The sequence below is a fragment of the Hippopotamus amphibius genome, chromosome 12 (assembly GCF_030028045.1).
Source record: "Hippopotamus amphibius kiboko isolate mHipAmp2 chromosome 12, mHipAmp2.hap2, whole genome shotgun sequence".
In the NCBI taxonomy this organism is placed as follows: domain Eukaryota; kingdom Metazoa; phylum Chordata; class Mammalia; order Artiodactyla; family Hippopotamidae; genus Hippopotamus; species Hippopotamus amphibius.
This window is the reverse complement of record NC_080197.1, coordinates 65,233,987-65,250,569: the sequence shown is the minus strand read 5'-3', so window position 1 is coordinate 65,250,569 and position 16,583 is coordinate 65,233,987. Positions and strand designations below refer to the sequence as shown.

At 37.1% G+C, this 16,583-nt stretch overlaps 1 protein-coding gene across 10 annotated transcripts in view; it reads left to right on the top strand.

The window, feature by feature from the left end:
- PIK3C2G (phosphatidylinositol-4-phosphate 3-kinase catalytic subunit type 2 gamma) overlaps positions 1-16,583 on the top strand; it is a 363,004-nt gene that overhangs the window by 194,141 nt on the left and 152,280 nt on the right. For all 10 annotated transcript variants that reach the window (XR_009048372.1, XR_009048371.1, XM_057701641.1 and 7 more), the window contains 4 exons: positions 5,639-5,819; positions 9,489-9,596; positions 14,652-14,744; positions 15,582-15,711. Coding sequence is in view for 8 of the 10 variants with exons in the window: in XM_057701641.1 (XP_057557624.1) it covers positions 5,639-5,819; positions 9,489-9,596; positions 14,652-14,744; positions 15,582-15,711 (512 nt within the window). In the remaining 2 variants the exon portion in view is untranslated. The remainder of the gene's footprint in view (positions 1-5,638; positions 5,820-9,488; positions 9,597-14,651; positions 14,745-15,581; positions 15,712-16,583) is intronic.

Here is a 16,583-nt window from a genome sequence, read left to right as displayed (position 1 = left end):
TGACTCATGACTCTCAAATAGCCCTTTTCTTTACCCCCACTTGCAAATATACACTAAGGTCCAGTAGGGGAGATAGTGCTTAGTGTATCATAGCCATTTTCGCCATCTCCCAATAAACTGTGACGAGTTCTCTGGCTTCCAGTTGTTTCTTTGGCCATTCTTAAAACATAGGATACCTGTTGTCTCTTTTCTTTAATCTTAGGTCTTGCTCACCAACTCCAGGGTGATAAAGGAAGTTACACTAAACATACTAATATAGAGAGATGCTTCCTCATCCAAAACCATTGATCCCCTCCCTATTCAGCCATCTCAGTTTTCCAGATGTTACCACTAGAGCAGAGCTCAGTTTCCCAAGCAGCTGGGTGTACTGCCTCCCTCGCTGCCCTCAGCTATCAGACCCTTTGTCTAGTAATGTATTAGACTTGTCTAGTGCTGTGTTATATGTCTTAAAAAATCTTGTCATTGCCCTACTGCATTCATTAGTGCATTTTTACTCAGAGAGAATTTCCTATTTAGATACTCAAACACTTGGCTGGATAAAACAGCAGATGGTACACAGGCCTATTCACACTTTTAAATGAGTCAAAAAGTATGTTAGTAGTAATAAAATAACAATAAAATGTTAGCAGCATAAGAGAATATACATATCCAAATGAACCAGATCAAATCATTTTTGAAATACTCTTTTGGCTTTTTATGATCCATAAAAGAAAGCCATTTTTATTACGTTGATAGTTTTTTTAGTCTAAAATATATACTCAAATTGATCACCCATCTAACTCATCAGACTTGTCTCCAGAGGACTTTTGTTTACTTTCAGTAATTAGATTTGCCCCAAAGTATCCTCAGGGCTCACACTGGAGAGGTTTAAAAAATATGCTCCATATTCTAAAGGCAGTACAAACAAACAAATGAAAACAAAAGCAAAGCAAAGGGGAAAAGAAAGAATGTGAAAGTTGGTGCATTCATTAGTTTTTACCAGAACAACAAATATCCCCAAAGTTTCAGTGGCTTACGGCGACAAAGACTTATTTCTCATTTATGCAGCACGTGGGCTGCAGATTTGCTGTAGTTCTGCTTGGCTGCACTGGACTCCACACAACAATGCTCAGCTCTGCTCTGCATTGCCTTCTCATTCCAGCGCTGAAAGGACATCTCCCAGCAGGGACATGCCCTTCTTGTGGCAGAAAGCAGAAGTACAAGAGGGCAAACCCACCCATGACAGCACATTTAAAGCATCTGCATGGACTTGGGCATACATTTTATCCAGTCGATCCTCTTGGCTAAAGCGAGTCACATGGCCAATCCAGACAAGGGGTGGAGAAGTAGACGCTGCCTCTGGGAAGGCACTGGAAGTCATAGAGCAAAGAGTGTGGTTGTATAATCTTCAGAGAAGAAAGCATGGAGTTGGGAAAAATAAATCTACCACCTAGCATGAATGCAATGGAAAAATCCTAAGTATGAACATACAATATTCTGAGCAAACTGCTTTTGAGGTGGTAATAAATATTAGATATATAAAGCATGATACGGGGATAAAATTGTCAGTGAATACCTTAAGGGCCCTTCTCATATATTTAAGTGTTCTAAAGATGTATCCAATCTCTAGAGCATGGATTTCATTATTTTCTGAATTTATTCCCTTTTAATAGTTTTATATTCAAGTTGTTTCAAAGTGGCTTTTTGACAAATATATGTTGCAAAATAACTATTGATTGGAAATTACATTTCTGAGGACTTGGACCATGTAATGCTCCTTATGTGCAATTCAAAAGAAGTTCAGTGCTATATTTCTGAAAGAACATATCAATATTCTAGAAATGAGCTAGTCATAGGAAACAGTTATCTTTGCAAGACAATAAATGTATCAAGTGCCTCACTTTAGGGAAATATTAAATAAATCTCTCAACCAATGAGAAGTAAAATAAAGTTGTAAAGGCTAAAGAGATATGTGATTTTTACTTCTTAACACACTATTGAAAACTTAAAATGAATAAATCCATATCAAGTATTGGATTTCAGCCTTTATATGTCCCAGGGTTATAAATACACTTGAAGAAGTCACATTCTAAAATCCACCTGTGCTCACTAAGACCCGGTCTGCTGAGCCACATGCCTGGCCCCCCGTAAAGTAGCAACCAGTAGAGGAAATGGGAAGGGGAGGTCCTGGAGTGACCTGACATCACTCATTTTCACATGTAGCTCAGTTTTCTTCTGGATGCTGTTTCCCCTCTTTACTCACGAGAAACACACAAGTGGGTAAAAATTTAAGGCAACCCCTAACCTGTGGGATATTGTGCTGTTGAGAACTAAAATTAAGACCTACGCCGAAGGGAGTCATGAGGCAAGGAGGGCTGGACTGGCGTGATTCGTCTGTCCTGTCCTGCTGGGAGACTGATGAAATGAGAACTATCTGTACTTTCCCTGGACTTCCAGCAAGTCACTCACCATGGGATCAGAAGCCCTTATGTGCATGAAGAAATGGAGAAAAGCCCTAATTTCCAAGAAAAATCTCCATTTCATGCTAGCTGGGGTTTGTGTATCTGAGTCCACCGCTATCTCCTTAATTTAGGCAAATGCCTTTGTGATATCCTGTAACACATGTGCTTGGTCACCTGGGTTATGTTTGCTTCTCTTCTTACTTTTTGCCTCTTATACTCAACATTACCAAAACCTTTCCTCAGCTAGATTTTATGCATTTATTCTCATTTTAATGTTGTCATTACTTACAGTCCATAAGACACATATACAAAATAATATCAAATTGAACTTTTCCTGGATCTCACATACACTAGGATAAACAGGTCTCTGACATTTTGAGATTTACCTCACGGTTTGTACATGATCACATTGCCTGCCTTTTAAAAGCCCGAACTTTCAACACCAAGTCTTATTTCAAACTTCTCAGTCCCTTGACTTGAACTTAAAAAAATTTTTTTTTAAAATTTCACATAAGCAATACTGCTTCTGTCAGGTGACAGTGTCTTGTGAAAAGGGTTTCTGTAATGCTCAGGGGAAAGTGGCCAGCTGTTTTCCACAGCCTTACAAACAGAGGCAATGGGTGAAAACCACCACATGAGGGGTTTACCACTTCCATAAGGTGAAGGTCATTGACACAGAACTGGCTAACCCTCCACCCAAAACTGTATAATCCAACTTTCTCTGAATTGATTAACATTAAAGGACATGTTAATTTCTCTTGTTAGTTAAAGTGACTGTGCCTAACGACACAGAAATAGACTAATTGACCTCTCATGGTCATCTGCAACACACTATGATTTCACTTCTACAATGCGTAAAAAACCTTAAAGTTGGGTAAAAAGCCATAGAGCTTGAACCAAATCTCACAAGGAGAACATGTCATCATGGCAGTAATGAGAGTTTGCATGAGGTATGTTCTATAAGGAAAATAATCACAGTGAATACACTGAGTTTTCTTCACTTTCAATTTTTTAAAAACACAGCCACATATTCTGTTTGCAGCTCTCCCCGCTCTGTTTTATTTTGAGTAAAGAATCAAACTGATTTTTTCCCTCCTTGAATCAGCTGCTCATGAGAGAAACAAATACATTTCTAATAGAGTAAGAATTATTATGAATGCAAATTATATCATCTTGACAATTCCTATGACCCCCACCTCTAAAATATATCTTTTCTTTAATAAGTTTAGTAAAAAGTTGACTTCATCTGTGCAGAGTAACCTTTCCTTTTATCATATATATAGCAATCAAGTGGTTATAGAGTTATATTTATGTACCAGAACAGGTTTCAAATAGCTTTAAAAACAAGTAACTCAATATTCAAAGTGTATGAAAATGCTGGCAAGCATTAATAGGGGATATAGACATACTCTACCCATCAATCCTCTACCTCCACTGAAAACCAAGTAGCCTATACAATGGTATATTACCAAAGTCCTCAAAACACTGTGAAAAATCTCTGAGGCATACATTCTGCATAAAATATCTTGAAGTTTCAAATATAGATGCTTTCATTTGAGGCTTTCCAGTTCGCATTCACATAACACTCATTTTCTTAGAGCCTCCAAGTAATGACGTGATTCATTTATTACATCTGACATTTCAAAAATTTCACCATAGAGGTGGGTGGAAAAACTTTCCATTGTCTATCACTCTTCTTACATTGAAGGTGTAAGTATGAATGGATTATATTTTCCATCAATACATCTTTAGTTCCTTGAGGTTTTTTGGGTTTTTTTTTTTAATGCTTCCCAGAAATAAGAACTATTATTCCATTCAGTTTCTATTTCCTTTGGAAAAGTAAAAGAGGTGCTAGAAGATAAGTTAGCTTTGTAACATTGACAAGGGAGCAACCCCTTACCTTAAAAAGATAATAAAAAAGGACAGGTTCATTCAATTATTTAACTCAAATGTGTAGGAACAGAGAACATAGAAGAAATGAAAATAATGGGTTTCTTAGAGTCTCTGTAGCACAATGCATATTGGGCAGAGATGCAAAATTAGAAATGCAGAAGGAAACTCATCTACATATATTTGGGCGGCTAGGCATTTAATCCCCTTTTTTTTTTTTCAGTATTTCATTCTCACAATAACTTTCCTCTAGTTCTTTGAGTGATAATTATTTTTCAGAAGAGAAGACTAGAGACAAGTTAAGAATTAAAGAATCAATTAAAGAGAGGTTAACATTCAAGGGAATTAGTCTTTTTTATTTTACTTCAGTGTTTTAGGGCGTAATAAAAAGTAAAGTTTTAGCATGTTGGAATTAATTTCAAGGCGATATAAATTGTCACATGGCAGAAAGAGTAATCAAATAATTGTCACTGCTCCATTATCTAGAGATGTATCCTTCCCTGTGTTTGTTCTTTGCCTCCCGTGTTCATGATACAAGCAGACTGCCAGGCAGTGACAGAAGCTGGCTTGGGGAAGCTGCAAAATACAGATGAACTGATGTTTTTTGACTGACTCATACATACTTTGTGCTAAGCCCTTTCGAATTAGAATAACATTAGCGTACTCTATATTCCATCCAGTTCTGTAGAGTCAGAGTTATTACTTTATTTAAACCTCAGCCTGGTTCAGTAACTGGCCTAAGTTACTTGTAAGTTGTAGGGATGAGGTTTGAATCCAGAAATGCCTGAAAACAAAAAAATCATGCACTTGCCTTTACAATATCTTCCTCTAGGTAATCAAAGGGAGGCGTTGGAAGAAAGAGCAATACATAGGTGTGTGACAGTGTGGGGACATTTTCTTCGAAGAAAAGCAGAAAAATGTGGGGTTGATGGTTGAGATGCTATACAATGTAGTGACTAATAAATACCATTTCTAAAATTCTTTGCCTGTATTTTAATGTCAAAGATATGCTCTTAAGATAAGTATTTGTTATAGAATTTAAGAAGCCTGAAAGAAGAAAAAGTCCATTGTGAACAGAAATGAGAAAAAGCAGGTCTCTTATCGATTCTTCACTCTTGGAGTCTCATTAACTATCAGACGAAACTTGATGACTGCCAACAAACAAACAGCATTTTCCCCATTCTGGGCTGTTAAACTGCCCAAAGCCACCACATACAGATTAATCTGAAACGCACTTATTGTTCCTGCTGGAGGTGTTTAAAAAATCAGCACTAAATACAAGAATTCTTTTTCTCTCTTTCCTTCAGGCTTCTAAAGGATGCACAGAATGAAGCTTATTTTAAAAGCTGGTATCAGAAGCTACTGGCTGCTCTCCAATTCTGTGCAGGAAAAGCCTTGAGTGATGAGTTTTCCAAGGAGAAGAAACTTATCAAAATTCTGGGAGATATTGGGGAAAAAGTCAAATCTGCCAGTGACCCTCAACGACAGGTTTGTCGAGAAATCAATCTTCATGTAGTGAAGTTTTGTTTTGTTTTGTTTTGTTTTTTAATCATGGTTCAATTAAGTTTGAATTTCATAACGTAGAAAGTAAATTCCTTGACTACACTTAGTCGTAAGACACTTAATTATTTTGATCAAGTTTTTTTTTCAATTCACTATCCTAATGTTAATGATAATATCTACTACCAGGACATGGTTTTTTGACCTAAGTAGCCATGTAGCATAGACAGTACCTGACAACAAGAGACCATCTTGAAGGCAATTTGACTAAAATGACCAGATGAAGTAACTCAGACTCATAAGAGAAGTACACAAGGGTACTTTTTAGAGCACCCTTGTCCAAGGCACAAAATTTAGGTCTAGATTTTTCTCACACTGTGCTAATAAAAGCCACATTTTTAAAGACTTTTTTTGCCACAACAAATAAAATTAATTAAATGAAACAAATCAATAGTGGTGTGGATAGTAATACTTTTATCCTAACATCAATGGATGATAGTCAAAATACTGTGCCTCTTTCGTCACTGATTATAATAATGGACCTGGCTGTTCTTTTTCTTGATCTAGTGGAAGAACACTTGCTCTTTTTAATTATCTGAATTACTAGCTCCCTTCCGTGATATAGATCATTAAGTAGGTTCTCTTAAGTTCAACATTGTAGATGCAGGGAGACAGTGGACACCCATTCACTGTATTAAGAGTATCATTCAGTAACAAGTACTTACTACAGACTAGGAGTTAAGGGTAGGAATATGACTAAAACATGATTCTTGTCCTCAAGGGAGCTCATAGTTTCTCTCCACCCACTGTTTAAAATCAACAAGACTTTTCAACAAAATGATATGAAAACAGTAACAGGCAAAGTGTCCCAGAATTCCTTCCCAGCACAAGGTTTTTCTTGCTGGAAGTCACTTCATTTGGTAGTAATGCCGGAAGCTATGCTACTTCACCTATCTAGGAGAGAATGGAAAATAAAAAGCATAAGCATAGAGTTTATTTCTAAGTGGGAGACATATAAACTCTGAATGCACAGAAGAACCTTAAGGTGAGTAACATCATAAGCTATGCAAAAAAAGAAAGAAAGAAAAAAATCTATGACTTCATATTACTGCAAACTCATTAATTATTTTCTAATAGTAGACAAAATGTTGAAAGCAAGTAAAATAAATTTGGTCTAAAATTTACAAAATTTGTGTGTAGGTTTGGTCTTTATTTCCTATGTTTTAAAATCCCTCATGTGTTTAAAATGCATACTGCAGTAAATACGGTGCCTTTTTTATTTTTTTGAAATGTTTACGAATTTCTTTATTTGCCATCTTTTAAGATTTTAACAGATACTGACATTATGACAAAATTATTGGCTTATGAAGTATATTCATACGCTCTACTTTTAATGTTCAAGTTGAAAGTTTTACTCAGGGGAAATCAACGATGTTAACAATCAGGATAATTAAAAGCTAAACCAGAATATCCTAAAAATCAACACAACAAAAATTTCAATTATTTTAGAAAAGGAACCAAAGAAAATCTGTAACCATTTGTTTCTAGAACAAATAAACTTATGAATTCATCAATTTAACCATTTTGGACTGTGTCTTAAGTGAATAAATGAATGCATCAATGAAAGAATTACATTCCATAAATTCGGCCAAATCAAGCATAATCATCAATTAAATTTTCAATGTATGTAAATCGATCTTATCTCGATCTGTTGTCCATCTGTCATCTACTTACCTGTCTGTCTTCGGGTTTGGGTCATAACTTCTCTTGAAGAGAATCAAAAGCCTCGCTGGCACAGTATTTATTGTAGATTTTGTGAGCCACCCTTCCAGGCTCTGGCCCTGGTATGACTTACGATGTTGCCATTAGATTCTTTTCTTGCTAAATGCGCACTGCACATTATGAGACTTCTGTAGTTGTGTTATGGGTGACGTTTTGTCCTAACTTCATCCTTCCTAGATGGGTTGGTTTTGATCTCTTCTACTGAACCCTTGATGTGACGCTTACCATTTTCTAAAACCTGTTTCTTATGTTCAGTTTCCTTTTTCTGTTACTTGATTTTTGTTTCTGGACAAAGTACGCATTAAATACAATATATTCAATGTCATAATAAAAATGTGCCCTCTCACCTACATTTCTTTAGCTTTCTTAAGCCTTTCAGGATATTTATTCCGATGACAGATGAATCATCTTGTTCATAAAACTGCATCATTTTTGGTCTTTGCCTGGTAGCATGAGCACTGAACTATGGAGGCTGTACTTGTTTCGCCAGTGAATTATTCAGTGCTCAGAGCAGCTGGAAGTCTTAAGCATAAGAGAATCATAAGTCTCCCTGCCCTTGTCTCTCTTTCTCTATTTTCCTCTCTTCCTTTCTCTGTCAATCTCCCCCTGTGTCTCTCCTCAATCTGCTCTAAAATGTGTACTGTACAGTGCGTTTTTTGACCATTTACATCAAATTCTAGAATGATACTGACATCATTCTCTCATGTAAATGCATTCCTCTCAACTTGACTGGCTCCTCTTGTGATAACACCTCTTCACATGAAAACAGGAAGAGACAAAGAAACAGGTGGGAGAAGCATTTATAATTTCTTACAAGTTATTGTAAGCTTTTCTTTTTCCTATTTTTTTTTGAGAAACCTAACTAACCCTCACTATACGAAGTGAAGAGACTTTATTTAAAGAGAGCAGGCGTCCCCCCCATGATGCCCTTCAGGCAAACCCATGTATAGGAAGGACAAAAGAGGACAGACAAGAAAGAATGTCATTGTGGAACGTTGCCTCATTTCTCCACCTTGTTTTCCTGGATTCTGGGAGCAGCAGATTCTATTATTTGGCAGTGAGCCGGGACTAAGAGCTAAGAAACTCTTGAGAGTTACTTAAGCATTAATAATCTGATATCCTCATTTTTAGAATTGGGCTTAAAGAATTTTCAAAGTAGGCCAAAAAGAGGGGTTTTTAAAATTTTTGAGTTATTATGTTTGAGTTGTTGTTTTTCCCCTTTTTGTGTCAGGGATACACAATTCTAAAGGTGTTGTTTGTGATCTCAGACCTCCCACATATACAGAGGGCGATGGGAGGGAGTGAGTCAAGTATCAGAAATACACTTAATTGACATGTAGTAAACTACTTATTCATCTTTATTACTGCTTCTGACATTTTTCCGTTGTCTGTAATTATCTTTTTTGCCATTATCACTCCTACTCTATGTAAATTTTTTCCTAAAAAGTACTATTACTATTAAGTGTAAATCTTGAGAGTAACAAACTAAGATTTCAGGGAATTATGATAAATGGATCATGTTAATAATTACTTAAAGCAGGGGTTGCAAGTTTGTGGGTCACAGGTCAAGTCCAATCCATCATGTTTTATTTGAACAGAACAGTGCTTTGTTTTGGTTTTGTTTTTAATTGAATTTAAAGTCCTTCGGAAAGGGCATGCGGTCTTCAATTCCCCATTTTCCCCGGTACTCCCTATTGTCTTTAGCCTGCTGCCTCCTCTTATGCGGCTACATCACCTTCCCGACCCCAAAGCTTCCAAGTGTGCAACCCCTGAATTAAAGAGTTTATATATAATCAATTGAAGAAAATTATAACTTGAAGGGAAAGTCAAGTTCTTTACAGTTTCAAAAATGCTTTTTCTAATGATTTTTCACAGGAGGTACTGAAGAAAGAGCTTGGCAGACTAGAAGAATTCTTTCAGTGTGCAAATACCTGTCACCTCCCTCTGAACCCTGCCCTATGCATAAAGGGGATTGATGGCAATGTAAGTCAATGTATTCAGTAGATAAGTTGAGTATTTTTATTTTGTCTTGCTTATTTCACTGGATATTTTTGAAATGGCAAAAACAATTTATAAATTGCTAGTGCAATTATTTAAGAAAAAAGTAACTGAATCCCATCCAAACCATGAGCTCTATTTGATGCACTTTGACCAGTTGGAATCACGTTAGCCTCATCAGATATTGTGTTGATTTAGAAACAAACTAACCACAGTTCAGTGGGAAAAAAAATGAAGGCACTTCTCACTGAATTGATTTCTTGACTTGTTCAAAATGGTTAATTTGGCAACCCCATGCAGGTTGGTTTAATTTCAAGCTTATTTAGATTATGTGTGATATATCATTAGCTGCAACATCTTGGTTTTGATTCTATTTAAAATTCATCAATGCTCATGCGTCAATGTACCATATGATATATTTTGTGATTTTACTTGTGCCTGGAAAGCCCTTCCTGGTGCTGTTGTGCTCACACACTCCTTTTCTGCCTGTCTCTCTCAGTCACCCTTCTCTGACTTAGAATCATTCTTTTTTCACAATCTTTATTATCTTCCTTCTCAAAAGTCTAAGAGTAGAAGACTCTAATAAAGGGAATTGATAAGTGAGATGTAGAGGTGAGGAAGTTAAACTCTCATGCATGCACGATAAATGCTACTTTACGAAAGTCATAATAAAGTCAAGAAAACAAATTTAACAATTAGGAGAAAAACCAGACCATTAGTATGAATAGAAAAAGTTTTGCTGAAAGCCTAATACTGTCACTTTTACCACTTTGATGCTAAAAAGACACCCTACAAACTTTCCTAATATGCTGCATAGATGTATTTGGAACAATAACAAAATAAGGCATCAGTTCCATAAGTTGAGATATGTCTATCTGGGCTAAAATCCAAATCATCACTGAATTTTAAAAATTTTGTCACCTTTTAATCATTAGTAGTATGCCCTGATTGATGCTACAGATACATGGAAATGTTTCAAAAACAGAGTATCTTAACGTCAAAAGAACAATATATAATAGATCATCGAGTCCAGATGTTATTTTTTATTTCTGCTTTCTTGGTTTGTCATTGTTGTTTAAGAAGTAGAAAGATTTTTTTCAATTAAAATTACATGTGAGTTATGGCTTGTGCAGGCCTTGAGGACATGGGGCATCAGCTCTAATGGGTGGTTGCTGTGAGTGTCCAGGTGAGCTGGCCAGGCTGGGGGCATCACCAGCCCAGGAGTCACCAGCCATAGTGCTGTGGCTGGGACCACACTCCTTGCCTACAGCAACCTGTAGCCATCAGCATGTTCCCTGAGGCTGGGCACTGCCCCAAGTAGAGCCACCTCTTTGCCCCACTTGCTCTGGTCAGCTGTGTCTGTGTGGACAGCAATGAACAGGGCAGATGTGGCAGGTGATGCCCTCACCTGCAGAACATGTCCAGTCCTGCTGAACAACGAGGAGATCTGAAGGGACATACAGCACTTATGAAGGTGCAGTGAATGCAGCAAAGTTCTAGTCAGAGCCCACATCTGGTTGGCAATCGGGGAACCTCTGGGAGTGTAACGAGTATGGTAACACCTTCAGACAAACCCCTCAGCCGCTGGTTCATCTGAGAACCACTGAGAGGGCAAACCCTGTGAATGTGAGAGTGTGGGAAGACCTGCCACCACTCCTCCCACCTCAGTAAATACCAGAGGCTCCATTGCCGGGAGAAACCTCATCAAGGTGACGAATGTGTGAAAGCCTTCACTCTGCATTCCCTACTCATCGCTCATCAGAGAGCCCATGCTGGGGAGAAGCCTTCGGAGTGTAATGAGCGTGGAAAGAAGGATCCTTTTCCAGCATCAGGCACTTCACACAAGTGAGAAATGTCATGTTGCAATGAGTGTGGCCGTGCTCTCTCTTCCGATAGAAACCTTTCTGACCACCAGAGAGTTCACACTGAAGCCTTATGAGTGTGAGGAATGCAGTGAGGCCTTCAGTCCGAGTAAATGTCTTATTTGACACCAGGTCCTCCATGCCGGGAACAAGCACACACATGTCAGTGCTGTAGAAGAGCCTTCTGCCAGACCTCTCAACTAGTTGACTATCAGAAAATTCATGCCAGAGAAAAGCCTTTTGAATGTGGCGTGGCAAGGTGTTCAGTCTAGTAAATGTCTTATTTTATGTCACAAACTTCACACAAGCAAATGTGTAAAATACATAGTCAAGACTCATACCTCGGGACTTCCTAGGTGGCACAGTGGCTAGGAATCTGCCTGCCAGTACAGGGGACACGGATTCGATCCCTGCTCCAGGAAGATCCCACATGCTGCGGAGCAACTGATCCTGCGCACCACAGCTACTGAGCCTGCGCCCTAGAGCCCGTGAGCCACAACTATTGAGCCCATGTGCCACAACTACTGAAGCGCACATGCCTAGAGCCTGGGCTCCGCAACAAGAGAAGCCACCTTGATGGGGAGTCCACACACCACAATGAAGAGTAGCCCCCACTCACCGCAGCTAGAGAGAGCCCGTGTGCAACAATGAAGACCCAACACAGCCAATAAATAATTAAACAAATAAATAAAGTAATTTAAAAAAAAGATAGACCTCATTATATGTATCAGAGAATTCACACTGGTTAGAAGTCCTATGAATGTAGTGGTGAGTATAGGAAGGTCTTTGGTTAGAGCACCAATCTTACAGTACGTCAGAGAACCCACCCGGGGAGAAACTGGATAAATGCTGTGATTGTGGGGAAGTCATTACTGAGCTTATTGTGCATCAGAGTTCACTCTGGAGAGAAGTTCCGTGAGTGTAGTGAGTGTGAAAACCTGCACATGCAGTAAGCAGTCTATTTTCATCACTATTGGTGAACTTCACTAGGGAGAAGCACTTGGGCCTGGCCCAATCCATTTCTTATAGCGTGGCTCTCCAAGACAGACAGCAAAGGTCTTAGGTTTGGTTAAGCTTTCTTTATAAGAAGCATTCTCACCCCTCTCTCTCCTTGGACCCACTAATCACAGTGGACCATTTCCTGTTTCACTAAAGGACGGACCTATGAAGAGTAGGAATAACTGGGTGGAATCCTACTCCACTCCCCGGAAAGTAAGGACCAGACATTCCACTTCCTAATAGGTTTCTTTTCCTTTTTAATAACTGTTTTAAATCTATTTCATTAGTGTTTACTTTTCAAGAACAGACGTCCTGTCTTCCTTTCTCCATTCTAGCTTTTCTTATCTCTTTCTCTATTCCAGCTCCTTTATCTCACCACTTACATAAAATATCCTCCAAAACTTTGATTTGTTCTTTCCTGTCTCTTGGTTATGGCCCTCCCAATCCACTTTTAACTTCTACCCTGATCTAAGGTGTCCTTGTTGTCTTTTTCTAGCAAATCTTTTCTTTTACTTGTTTGCTAATCTATGTCTTTTACAATCTTCAAATTCATCTCTGAAAGACTCTCTTCTTCAAATGCTTCTTCATTCAACTGTGAAACATTGCCTTGTAAATTATTTTCAACTTAATGAATGCGTGTATACATTCATACCAACTTTTGTAGGCTCTTTGAGAGGTGGATATTGTGTCTCTTTCTCTTAGCATATTGATAATGATTTGTGCATACCAGTTGTCAAATGTATAGTGTCTTTGCCATGACTCTCACAAAATACACTGCATGTGAAAACCGAAATATCAAACAATGAAAGCAAAATAGCTCTGAATGAAATAATTACGAAGAGGGGCCAAACCTTGCCCTTAGCCTCTCTCAGCCCTTTGTCTCTTCCCTGGACCTGGCGTACCTCAGAGAGATCACCGCTCCCCACCTCTCCCCCCACCCCCAGAATTGAATGAGGAGAATTTGAAAACCACTGATCTAAACTCTGGCCTAATACAGGGTTTCCTAATTCAGTACCATGACAGAAGGTCATACATTCCCTGATTGACTGATTCTTAAAGCAAGAATTCATTACTTAACAAGCAGCCTCATCCTTTTACTGTAAAATTCAAATTGATTCAGTAAACAAGGGTTTCTGTTTGCCTAGGGATTAGGTTAGATTTATGTTGATAGGTTAAGAAATAGATCCTTTCCTCTCAACTTCTACCGATATCCGACTTCTTAGAAATAATGATATTCAAACTGGTCCTTCAAAATGTATTGATGTCATGTTTTACTAAGTTGATAACTTGAAAGCATCAAATCCTTTTCCTTTCTTTAGTATTGATTCAATTCTTCACTGTCCACATGAACTCTTTGATAACCTAAAGACATATAGCCTTTTAACACTCCAACAATTGTAAGCACATAAAAGGAAAATAATGGACAGTAGTCGATATCGTAAAGCCAAAAATAGAAATGTAAAGTATAATGGGAAGAAATGAGAATAGGAGGTATATGTTGTACTGTTATTTGTAAAGATAAGAAAATGTTCATTAACAAAAAGTGACAAAGGATGCATTAATCTTTTTGAAGAACCTGATCAGTGTCAGACACTGTAAAAGGTATTTTATATTCATTAGCTCATATACCTATTATGAAAATGCGTGAGGTGGGTGTTTTATCCCTATTTTACAGTGGGATACAAATATTTAAGTAACTTGTCCAAGGTCTTACAGCAGATAAGTTACAGAGTCCAAATTGGAACTCAGGTCTTTCTTAACTCTCTATGCATGTCTTCTTAAAGTATGCTGCAGGGCAGAAGGAATGAAAAGGAAATATATTTTTTAAAACAGCAATTTCATCTTTTAGATATTAACCAACTAGCATAAGCATAAGACCTACATACTACTTCGTTTATTTAAACCCTCTACACATCATCACTGTTCGGTGAGGAAAAAATGTGGTTGAAGATTTACAACCTGCCAAAAAGCTGGCTTTTTAGTTTACAAATAAAGGTTTTGGCTGGTAGACTAAAGTCTTTTTTTTTTAATAATTATGTTTCTTTGTTCCAAAGTGTAAGAATTATTCGTGTGTTATATTTGCTCATACAACAAATTCTGCAAGGGGCCATGATTTCAAGAAAACTGTTCTTTTTGCTTTATTTTGCTCTCCATTTTTCTCTTCTTTTTTGTCCCACAGGCATGTTCGTATTTCACATCTAATGCTTTGCCATTGAAGATTACTTTCATTAATGCTAATCCAATGGGCAAAAACATCAGCGTCATTTTTAAGGTACGGTAGCCCTCCTGAAACATCAAATTGATTCCATAGGTAGAACTATTGATTTATTACTCACAAGAAGAAATTGTTATAGCTCTTTACCTCTGGCAACAGCACAGAAGATTCCAGGTGTTTTGTTTTGTTTTGTTTTTATTCCACATTTTTACAGAATTATAGTGCATGCCAAACTATGATTGGCAATAAATAAAACATTACTGGCTCAAAGCCAGGGCGTCTTCAGTGCAAAGCTTCAGGAGGTATGTTTCAATAAATGAAATAACACAATCACTTTTGAGTGGTACAGAAAGCAGAATTGTGCTAAGTGCCTAGGGGAAGAGTATTCTCTTGGCCTAGATACTAAGTTCAAATCAAATTTAGCTGAAATTCAAATGACATAATTTAACATAAAATTCTTATCGGTAAGCACTTGCTTATTTTAGGAATTTGGGTTATTGTCTCCTTTTAAAATAAAACATGAATATGGGCCATATCAGCCTTTGTCATGAATCCCATGGGACAACAGGGTAAAAGGTTACAGTCAAGTAGGATAAAGGGGCAGAAGAAGGAGCTGTAAGTAAAAAGTAAGCATTTGCCAGTCGTTCAGTTAATTTGATAAATTATTCAACCAAACCAGACAACAAGGTAGCAGAGTGGAATTTTTGTTAGATTCTGACAAGTTTTGAGGATAATGATTGCTGTCATCTGTATAACCTCAAGTATTCATGGTCCCCTGGCACCACATTTTTGGTGAAGAGAAATTATTCGAGGAAGGAAACGACATATACCATATTTGAAAGCTTCTAATGGAATTCAAGGAGAAACCTGGAGTCTATAATTTTGTTTTAATAGGCTGGAGATGATCTTCGTCAGGATATGCTTGTTCTGCAGATTATTCAAGTGATGGACAATATTTGGCTGCAGGAGGGCCTGGATATGCAAATGATCATTTATAGATGTCTATCCACAGGAAAAGGCCAAGGTCAGTATAGATTAGAAAGAGGGTTGACTTGCATTATTTATCTCATGCATTCATCGGTAATATGCCCCCAGACTTTCCACAGCTTTCATTTTAGATTACAAATTTTAAAATCCAAAGAACTAAACATAGTCCTTCTTTTTTACAAAGAATTATTTAAAAAAACAATAAGTCAAAATGATTTATATAAAGCATAATGTCCTTCTAGATATTAATTAGGACTCAGCTCAAATGTTAACTATAGTAACCTTTTGTGTGTCTTTAAGGGTTAGTTACATTAATAATTAACTCATTTATTTTCTCTTTTTGTAAGCTGGTAATAGAAAAGTCTGCTCATTCAAAAAAATACAATTGTTGCCTATTAACACAAAATTTACAAAGTTGCAAATGCTTAAAAGAGTTCTGAAAATTCTAAATAGGTTATAAACATGCACTTAGTTTCTAAAAGACTTTTTAGTAAAGTGTAATATCAACAGTCAAAGATGACCATTCATGCAAACTTTGAACACACTTCAGCATTTCTCTTCCTTTATAAAAGCCAAGGCATTAAAATGGGAATATAATTACATTTATACACATTTTCAATGAAAATAATGTGGAAGATTCACCCAAATAATTACTCAAACATCAGAGGTAAACGTTGTATTTAATTACAATCATGCTAAATTGAAGAAATAATTTCTAAGATATAATTTTTTTACATGTGGCCATTGCCACTTAGAATTTCATTAAATTAATAGGTATGAATTCTAGCAGATACATCTGCACAAAGTGATTTTAAAAATCATAGTACTGCAAAGGGTACCTAGAACTGTCTTTTTTTTTTTTTTTTTTTTTTTTTTTTTTTTTTTTTTCATTCAGACAGAACTACAATT